This window comes from Glossina fuscipes, unplaced genomic scaffold (assembly GCF_014805625.2).
Source record: "Glossina fuscipes isolate IAEA_lab_2018 unplaced genomic scaffold, Yale_Gfus_2 1, whole genome shotgun sequence".
NCBI classification, from domain to species: domain Eukaryota; kingdom Metazoa; phylum Arthropoda; class Insecta; order Diptera; family Glossinidae; genus Glossina; species Glossina fuscipes.
This window is the reverse complement of record NW_023998415.1, coordinates 9,354,412-9,365,486: the sequence shown is the minus strand read 5'-3', so window position 1 is coordinate 9,365,486 and position 11,075 is coordinate 9,354,412. Positions and strand designations below refer to the sequence as shown.

The 11,075-nt window shown below is 33.8% G+C and overlaps 1 protein-coding gene across 1 annotated transcript in view; it reads right to left on the bottom strand.

Annotated features, from left to right (window-relative positions):
• Nucleotides 1-11,075, bottom strand: part of LOC119632320 (triple functional domain protein) — a 27,271-nt gene that overhangs the window by 5,525 nt on the left and 10,671 nt on the right. The window contains exons 9-12 of the mRNA XM_038025160.1: nt 4,823-5,090; nt 4,668-4,728; nt 2,376-2,478; nt 2,092-2,313 (exon numbers count right to left, since the gene is read on the bottom strand). Coding sequence (XP_037881088.1) covers nt 2,092-2,313; nt 2,376-2,478; nt 4,668-4,728; nt 4,823-5,090 — 654 coding nt within the window. The remainder of the gene's footprint in view (nt 1-2,091; nt 2,314-2,375; nt 2,479-4,667; nt 4,729-4,822; nt 5,091-11,075) is intronic.

Genomic DNA, 11,075 nt, shown 5'->3' with positions numbered 1-11,075 from the left:
ACACACACACACACACACACACACACACACACACACACACACACACAAACATTGTATTGAATGTGTTCAAATAGGACAAATCTATATGTTTGCAAGTATGTGAAAATTGTAAACAAAAATTATTAAAAAGGGTAAGGCTACCCGAACTATTTTATTATAGTGATTTTCTTTTTCTGTTTTCTTTTTTTTTGCTTTTTTCTCTTCTTTGTTATGTGTTTACCAAGCAAGAGCAATAAGATCGATAGGATCGGCAACAGGTCAGTCAAAATGAATTTCGAAGCTGGCTGAGTCATCGGAATGCTATCACTTTCCTTGCTATTAAAACTAATTTCGAACGCAGGAATAGATAGATACTCGAATGGGCGAAAACAAATTACTTTTACGGATTTTTTTTTTTTTTAAATAGATTTTCTTTCTTTCAACCTTTTATTGCAAGGCGATAGATAGGTCTTAAGGATTGCATTTCTATTATATTTAGTGGACAATTATAATTTTCTGTAAATAAATTGTAATGCAGTTTGCACTCATTTATTGCACTTTTATACGTCAATCTGTGTTTGTATATCGTTGCAATGAATCTTACAAGGATAAAAGTACGCATCTATACAAACGTAAAATTCAGATAAAAATTTATATATATATATATATATATATATATATATATATATATGCATATATATACCTGCTTGTTTCGATAGGCACTTAGAAGAGATAATTAGGTAATCAATTGTAATGGCGATGAGACGCAAACGACGAATCCACGTTAAATTTAAGAAGAAATTCACACTTGGGCGTATGAGCGTGTATACGTGTGTACGTGTGTGCGTGTATTTTGTGCAAATTTAATGAAAACGAAACGAATAATTCACCGATAATTGAGCGCGATTATCCGATTAATTATTCATTTATTTATGTTCTTCCTGTTTTAATTGTTCGCATATATGTGTGTGCGTGGAAAGAAGTTAACCAAAAATAATACACAATTTTCCCTGTATAGATAAGAATATTTCAGCAATTAATTGAAAACTTCATTATATTATATACATTTTATCGCTTCCAAATTCAACGATAGACTGAATGAACTTAATGGCTGTTGAATCAACTGCTGAGCAAAGTAACTTCTCTTCTTTCTTTTTTTTTTTTTCATTGCTTGTTCTTGCTTCCTGTTTTTTGATTTCCTCCTAATTAAGGGGGTGTATTAACTTTGCTCATGCATTCGTAATGAACAAGACGCTGCTTTATGTGACCGCTACATAACGTATATTTTCTATTGATACCGGGGGACGGACGGACAATTCGCTTATATCTAAATAAAATGCTTATATCATAAATACACTCCACGTTCTTGGGGGACAATTTCCGAATGTTATTTATGTAGTGAAACAATGATTTGAAGACTCTTGTGCGTTTCTTTCTTGTATGTGAAAAATTCGAATCAATCCACATATAATATAATATTAGACTTTTGTTGCTTCTTCCGGTTTTTTATTTTTTTTCCGCATAAACGCGCATAAATTGCGCTTTGAAACATTGCTTCAATGTCGCGTGTACACATTTAAGTACATGTAGTGTAGTGTACATTAACAGTGTTTTAAAAGTGTTTGCATTTTGTTTTTATAAAAAACGATTTTGAGTTTTTTGTTTTTCTTTTTTTTTTTTATTAGTTAAAAAAATATTTAGAGTATTCATGTTGCTAGCGATAGGGCCATAAAAAAAAAGGAGATAAATCGATTTAAATTTGTTTCACTTCGGACTATGACTGGATATTATACTGAAATTTTGAATGCGTTTTTTTCAAGCATCTCAAGTTTAAAGAGCCAAGCAAGAATAATTGTTCTATGACTATGGATATGAACAACGGTGCGTGGAGTGACGTGGACTTAGTCGACATAGTTTCTTTGGAATTTATCGTCAGTGATAAACGTGTGTCGTTATGGCATGCAGTTTACTCGGATCACAGGTGCTCGGGTTTAGTACGGGTACGTATGGTAAGATCTTCGATTTAAAGCTTATAGGCGTTATATTGCATGTATATGTATATGTATATTTATATTTTATGTATATGGTCATGTGGCTTGTAAAGATTCTTACCAATGCTGTTGGATTGTCTTTTGTATCTTTAGTGAAAGCTGGTGGACCGTTAGCGATTATATGTGGCTCCTGTATAGGCTTCATTGGTGGAGGTAACTCAAGACCGACCTCTTCATCTAGTTCCAACTCTTGCTGTGATGTATTCAGTTGGGAGATTGCAGTTGAGGACATTGGCGACGTGCTTGCAATCATGCTATTGTCATCGGTTTGTTTTGCAGGTAACTGTATTAAGAACATTGTTCGAATTATTAAGTTTCGGATATGTATTTTACCAATAGATTTACTTTAAAGTTCTTCTCCGATAATTTTTTAGTTAAAGCTTTCTCTGGAGGCTTCTCTATTTTATGTTGCGTTGGTTTTCGACCGATTTGCGGCAACCACTTGCGTCTGGAATCAATATACAATTTGTTTTCATCTTCATTATCTTAGATATGCAAATCTATTGATTTCATCTATCATTTCATTCATTTCCCAAGCGCAAAAAAGTATGCGAAGGGCATTTTTTATCCTTTAAGCTCGGAATCAAGCGATTAAATTAATAGAATATTCTGGTTAGGCATTTCATCTAACAGTTGGATTTGTTTGTGAGAGGACTAAGGATTAATTTTTTTATTTTGCTTTGATAAAGAAAGGGACGTTAATGCGCGTCCGAGATGCGACCCAAATGGCACACATAACTTATTTTATTCACTTCAGTTGATTTTACTTGTGTGTGTAATGCGTTGATACTTATCGGACAATAGTTATGTGGCACACTAGAAACTATAAAGATAACATATAATTTTTTATACTCACATTTATACATTTACACACACACATATATAAATATAATATATATATATATATATGCAAGCATGTGTTATATATATGCGAGCATGTACCTGTGTGCCTTAGTCATGTTCCGTACTGTTTTCTTATAGATATAATGTATTTATTTATTTGCTTATACAAAAGTGTAGTAAAACTTTTATACATAAATACCAGAAACTTGTAACAAAAGACAATGTAGTTTAGTTATGAAGATAGTTACTTATAGTCTAAGTCCCAATTAAGATACTAATGATCTAAATCCGGGATGTATGTCAAATTTTTCGAAAACACTTGTTTTCATATGGTTGCGAAATTGGGCGCGGTTTTGTTTAGTTCCATGCCACCATTATGTGCATAGAGGTTGTATGTGTCATATATAAATTGTGTATATAATTTCATACCCTACACCACCACTTATGGCACAAGGCCATATTAAGTTTTTGCAGACGTATGCAAACATTCAAAGCACTTGTCCCTCTATCCGTCTCGTATTCTTGTATTCAATCTGCAGATTGTAATCTTTTGTTTTAGCCTAAAGACAAACAAACGCTAATTAAATATGATTCGGATTGGATCACTTTTTTCGACCATTTCCCATATAACGCATTATTTTAAAAAGTCATTATATGAAGAACACAGTATTAAGCAAAGTATTTAATAGTGGGTTCTGATCCTTGTGACACCCGTCAAATCGAGCCAATCATTTTGAACTTATATATTTCAACCTAATCGAAGCTGGTCATTTTAACTGCTTGCGAATGTTGGCTGTATTCCCGGATAATGATATCGGAAAACGCGCAGATATTTAAAGGTAAAAGTCGCCATTACCGATGTCCATGCCTATTGCAATTTGTGGAGATAAGGATAGGCCTCAACACTGATTAGAGTGGATTTATTGAGTCATACACAATAAACAATCTGGACTCTTGTGTTGCTTAGACCTCTAGTTTATAGGGATTGTCTAACTCTCTGGAGGGCGTGGGTTACACTTAAATAATAAGCCTTGGGTAATAAGCCTTGGGCCATCGTGGGGCTAAGCCATCACTGGCAGATACCCACGCTAAACGCATGTCACAATCTCTGCTATTTATTTACGTAGTAAAAGGCACTAATAACTGATTTCATGTCTTCTCTATGACAATGGACTGCATCCCTGAGAGCCCTGAGAAATAAGTTGTAATATTAATTTTAGCGCTCTTTTGGCGACAAGTCTTTAGATTAAGATTAACAATCTTGAATAAAATGCAATAAAGAAAAAAAAAAAAAAAAAAGAAAAAGAAATGTAACTTCTCTAGAGGCGCACGATTACTTGCTCGTAGGAAATCGAATTTCACTCGTTCAATTTTTCTGAACTTCTATATGTTATATAACTTACTTTTAAAAAACTATATTAGTGATCGTGTTAATGAACTTTCTCTTTTTTGTTGATTCCACTTTCAACTTGTTTTTTCATTTGAAGGCAAAAAAAAAAAAAAAACAACAAGAGAAATGATTTAATACAACATCGACTAATCTCTTTAAATGCCTGAGGATAAATAACTGACAGACGGACTGAATTGATTACATTTTCGTATTGGAATTTTGAATACGATCTGAGCCAACCGAATCGCTAAACTGATTAACTGTTCTGCTCGCTTGTGTCGCTTAAACACCAATTGACATAGACGTCGATAGCGGTTTGTTGAGCAAGAATATTCAATGCTTTATGTATCCGTCTAATCAATATATCACATCAATATTATTTTTAATATCGTGCACTCACTTACCCTCCAAGTCCCCTTCGCTTGGTAGAAGACGTCAAAGGATCGGATTTGCCGCGACTGTTCGCTAATCAAGCAAAAAATAAAATGTTTTTTCAAGCACAAAATCTATTCAAGTGTTTTATTCATTTTTTTTTTTTTTTATTATTTCTTTCACTTACATTGTTCTCCACTATCACATTTCTCTTTGCGTGCGAATGTAGCCTTCTGGGCGACCGGCGATGGCTTCAATATAGAAATAGGAACAAAGCCTTCTTGTACGACACCATCGTCGTTTGGAGGATTGAGGCGTACTAAACAAAAATCAGGTTCAGCAGATGTCGGCGCTTCAACAATTTCAACTTGTTGTCCTTTGGTAACAGTGAGCTTATTCGAGCCAGCTAAAGCAATATAATCGGAAATTACCCAAGTTGCCTCATACGTGCCAACCTGTTATTTGTAGAGAAGAAAATCATATTCATAAATAGTTCATAAATTATATGCATATGAATGGAAGTTAAATAAGCATAAACGAACAATTATACACTTTAATGAATTTTAGTTTATGGCTTCACCTAATTTACTATCGAACAATTTCATTTCTCTTTCTTCTTTCATTTGCTTTTTCAAGGTGAAAGATAACAAAAATTTATTCCTTTGTCGTTCTTTTCATACATAATTACTTTACAAGGACAACATGATGGTTTGTGTGTTAGTAATGGATGAGAGAGATTTTCACTTTTTCTTAGCGTCATTGTTACTTAGCTTGAATGCAGCCACAGAGATTGAGGCAATCAATTAATGAAATTTAACAAAAATGCGATTTTTACGAATTTTTCCAAAAAAGATTTCTATTCACAAAATGGCATCCGTTCAAGCTTCTAGAGACGACTAGAACTAGTACGATCTATTATTTATAGTCATTTAATGGAAGTTCGAGTCCGTTGAAGAGGTTTTCATGTTTCCTATATATATATTTTTTTTTTCTTGTGACTTGCGAGTTATTCTTTTCCCTCTTCCTCATTTTTATTAGGCGGATTTAAGCGATTGCGTTCGTAAAATGTCGGTGAACGGAATGAAAATCAAGTGCAAACGCCTTCGTCATTATTCTTCTTACGCATAAAGGCAATGGCTTTGCGCGTCACATTTTCATTTTCTTCTTCGCTTAGTGTGAATGAATTAACACCAATTCCACCAATAGTGTCTGAAAATTGTTTAACATTAATTGCTTTTTTTTTTTTTTTTTTTTTTGCGCCAATTCGAAACAACATTTTACGCACACATTAGTTGAAATGTTAACAATGGCACATCTTTCCCTGATTTTCATACAAAAAATTCATTAGTCAATCTATCATTGACAATAGCTATGTGAATTGCGGAGAACAGTAGCTGGCGGTGGTGCATTGAAGCAAAAGTTCAACCACGATGGTCCGCGCCATTGATACGACGATATTTACGTATGATTTAAGTACTAAGTAAGTTAATTAAGTAAGTTTTACCATCGCTTCTATACTTTTGCATTATCTGAATTTCTGAGAATTATTAGCAGAGCAATAGCTTCGTGCAATGATATATAGCGTTTAGCGCATGCAGTGCAGTGCTGTCAGCTTTTCGACAAACATAGCACCGCCCTCCTATTTCTTATAATAAGTTATCATATATAATAAACATCAATTTAATAATAGTAACAACTAACGTTTTTCAAAAGCTATTATTTCAGCGAATTTTCTTGGGATACCCTTTCATATACATACATGTAAACTTGAATCTCAATCAAGGTGAAAGCAATGAAATACAATTTTTATACACTGCACCAATTCGTTTATGATAAGTTCGTGCGGATACATGTATGGGATTCAGAAGGACTTAATATATTTTATATAATATTTTTCATTCGACCGATCGATACGCAATCACTTTTTGTATGTCCATCTGTCCAGCTTGTATTTAATACACAAACCGCAATTTCTGCGATATTTATGATGAAACTTGAAACGTGATTGGGTCACTCTTCCAATCACTATCCATGTAAAACGTTATTTTGAAAGCTCGTTATGATAAATTGCACGAATAAGTTTGCTACGGCGATAAGTGCAAAAAAAATTCTTTTATCCTTTTTCTAGAAGCACGTATTGCAAGTCTTCCAAGATAGGTAATATGGTAATAATTGTCCACCAATTCGATTTTCAAAGTGAATTTAATGTTTTCGTCAGTCGGCCTAACTGCCATCTTGAACAAATCATAGCTTTAATAAAACTCTAAATGCTGCATATGTGTGTGTTCTTGAATAAATGCAAATTTACAGGCACACGAGACTTGCTTAAAAACAAAATAACGATAATTGAAAAATTCCAAATAGAAGGGAATGGAGGGGTGGGTTTACTTTCTTGATGCCAGCGACGTTTGTACGAATTTATATGAATTTAAAAAGCTCGAACAATCTCCATACCCGTCTGGGTATCAATATTAAGTTTCCTATACAAACGTTTTCTTATCTCTTCTCTCTTCTGGAATCTGAGTCCACTAATGTTCATTGCAATACTCTGAAGTAGCTCGTTAGGGGAGGCTCCCGTGTGAAGCTCTCGATAAGCCCCATTATTTTTATCATGATTGTACAGACAACTCAGTTTATCCTCCAACCTGGGAAAAAAAAGCAATGTATTTTTCTAAACGGACTCAAAATGTAATTCATTTTTCAGTCAACAAAATCAATCTCTTTCGAATAAATTCATCGAAAAATTTCTCGTCAGAAATCCCAATTCCAATCTGACTTGGCAACAGTAGTGGAGAATCAATCTGATCAAAAAGAACTAATGAAGGAACTATTACCAATGCTTAACGAATTTCTTGCCATTATCTGCCATGTTGCCTTTGCCATCTGGCATCAACGATATATACATTATTTTGGCCGGTAGCCGACCCGCTAACAAGTAATAAAAATTCTTGTATGTTTTTCTTTAGCCTACGATATGTCAAACAATCTCTTCATTGAACGCTGTTATCCGAGTGTTATAACTTCGGGGGCTGATCTTTACACTCGCCAGGCGTAGTGAAATGGTAAAGTTCTTTTCATTAGTTTCGCCTCTTAAGAGGGTGACCATGTTTTTCATAAGATTTTTCCACAAACAATACCTAGAAGCCGCAGTCGAAATTTTTCTTTTCACCTCAGACTAAAATTCATTGCAAGTTCATGAGAGCGGCTAACGAAAATAAATCAGGCTTCCAATATCATGGCAAACCGTTCAATCCGTTTAGTTGATATATTAATCCTTATGATCTTGTTATACCATACAACACTTGCGGTATATAAGTACAAGTAGATATACTAAGTTTGTGCGGACAGTTGTAACATCCAGATGCACTTTAGATAGATCCACCTTTTTGCTATAGTAATCGATTCGGAATGATTTTCTGCTTCGATCTATGCGTCGTAGACCTGTCCACATACTGTTGTGGGCAACCTATAGGTCGTATATATAGGTCGCCAAGCAAGAATACCGCTGAAAATGGTTCGGATCGGATCACGTTTTCGAACACTTCTCAATTAAAGCTTTATTTCGAGAAGTCGTCATATGAAAAAATAATGTAATTTTTGGAAATTCGCGACAAAAATCGCTTAGTAAGAGTATTTCGGCATTCTAAATTGATATGAAAAGCTTGAACTGGATCAGGTAAGTGTTTCAATCCTTTGCCATATCAGCTGTCCTACGAAAACGCAATCTTTATAGGGTAGGTAATAAGGCCTAATATTTTTTTTATGGAAACTCGTTCATAAAAACAATTTCACATAAAAGTTAGCGTTACCGCATTTTGACCTAGTAGGTCCACTTTTTTTGGATCGCAATCCATATGAAAGTTAAAAAAATAAGGCTTGACATGTCAAACAGGTCGAATTTTCAATATTTTATGATAAAAACTCGTCACGGATCACATAGATGTATTTTTTCGACATGGGAGCTCTCTCTCTCATAAAATCAATAGAATGTACGCCCTACAATCTACAGTTGCTTGGGACGCAGATAACTGGAAAATAATAAAATCTTTGATAAGTAAATTAACTTTGCTAAATTTAGACCACATTGACGGTTGGGTATCTTGCGACATGAGCGGTTTTATGAAAATTATGTGTTTTACACATTGTCATCGTCCTTCTGCTAACACGCTTGCAACTAACAGCAAAAGCTTAGTTATATTGTCGGTGAAATTTTTTAATACAAACTATCAGATTGCGCTGAATGGGAGCAAAATCTCAACAAATTATATATGATTATCATATATATTATGATAATTACATCATGCATTGCATTCTATATACATATATCTATGACAATGAATAATATACAACACAAATATTATATAATGCGTCATATCTATTTATGATCTCTTGATAAATGTGTAAATGTAAGCTGGAGATGTTGTTTCCGATTATTATAAGAGAGAAAAATAGCATAATTGCTGTTCCGCAAATTTCGACAGAACCAACGAGGAACTTAACGAGCGTAGTGGTCATTTTAATTAGCCGGAGCTAGCCAGAATGAGGCAAATCAATCGATTTAGTTATTTATATATGCTTCAAATATCCTTTGATACGTATATCTAAACCGTTATAAATATTTGGAAAATCTAGTCCGTCCGCAGTGTTGTGCATTAAAAAAATGTGATTTTTACTTTATCGTGTTTGTCGAAATGTCGATTGCTTGCTTGCCTTATCGAACACACAAATACGGAGGAATCTAAATTTCGGCATCTTCCCGTTCTTCATAGTTTGCGAGTATTTTGAACCCGTATATTACAGCCGATCGTTATAACAGATAACCATTTGTTCACTGTCTTAATGCTTCGCTATAAGATAAATGAGATCGGAATGACTGAGTTTTATTATTTATTTGTCGTTAAGACTATTGGCTCTGCTTTTTTAGAAAACTTGCATTACATAGTTACTCTACTCGTTCGTTATTTCATTGACATTATTTTCTCCAGATGTGTATAGAGTTACACGCTCCAAGTGATTTAATGACTTAGTAGAAGTCTTTAAAATTGTTTATCTAAATACGATCTTGTATTGCGAACAAGACCAACGAGGCATTTATTGCAAGTTAAATTTAATGGTCGTCATTATTATACGACACGATCATAACACTTGTTGATACACTTCTATAATTTGTTTTGAAAAATATGAATAAGAATGAGGACTTTTTAATGAAGAGAGAAAGGGAAAGCGAGAGAGAGAGAGAGAGAGCGAAAATAAATGGAAATAAAAAATGAACTTAACAAAAACAAATCCTAACGTCCGCTCATTTTAAAATATCCTATGACAACAATTGGTTTCACATATTACACTGATTACACTGCGTAAATAATATTGAAATTGTTGAAAATGATTGACTCAATACGCTGCTCTTACTGCCTCATGCAAGACCATGTGATATTCAATGAGAAAATCAAAAATATGATTAAATATTTGATGAAAAGAACATTTGATCGTTTATTTAACCTTCGATTTGCAGCCAGATTGTTGCGGGTTTAGGTGAAAGGAGCCCGGAGAATCTATGGTATGTTGACGTGAGAGTACCAAGTTTTTTGTGATACTTGTCTGACGGCTCCAAGGTAGAGAGATTTTTCGTCGAGTCTTCGGTTTCATCATCGTTTTCGATGATGAAAAGTCAAACGGTGATATTCTCGAATCTTCAGAAGTCGTAGAAGTTGGTGGTGTCGTATTATCATCACACGATGGTTGTATTAATATATTAGGAGACTTATCATCACTTCTCGTAACATTACTTTTGAAGTTCAATTTACTTTTGCTCTCGTCTACAACGTAATCAGTTTGCTCAATCGGTTCATTGCCGTGCAGTCTTTCAATAAAAAAATTTTTAACACTCTTCATATTGGAATAGTATCGTAGGCAGGACGTATCTACACACATATATATATATTTTTTTTTTAAGTTTTAACATTACAACGAGAAAAGCTGTCTAAGTCACAAAAAGAAATCACAAGAAAAAAAAAAAAAAAAAAAAAAAATTGTAACCCAAGAAAAAGAAAACGTTTTTGTATGAAACAACAACAACAACAACGACGACGACAACAACAACAACAACAAGACAACAAGAACGACGACAATTTATAACGGTTGGATTAATATCGATTTTTCTCTGAGGACGGCATCCTTTTGAAAGTGTTGTTTTGTTTATCCCCATTGTACACATGTACATGTTTTTGAAAGTGTTTTGTAAATAAAATAATTTATGCTAAATATCTTTTTATATTAGATACATTTTTTTATTAGCACTTAATACTAAGAGAATTACAGAAGCTTTACCTCTTTTACGTTCTTGATTGTTATAGAAGTAAACTTACTACACTAAGCACCGTAGCCTAACCCCGTTCATCTTATATGCACATATTGATGCAAAACCAAACTTACAGAAAACT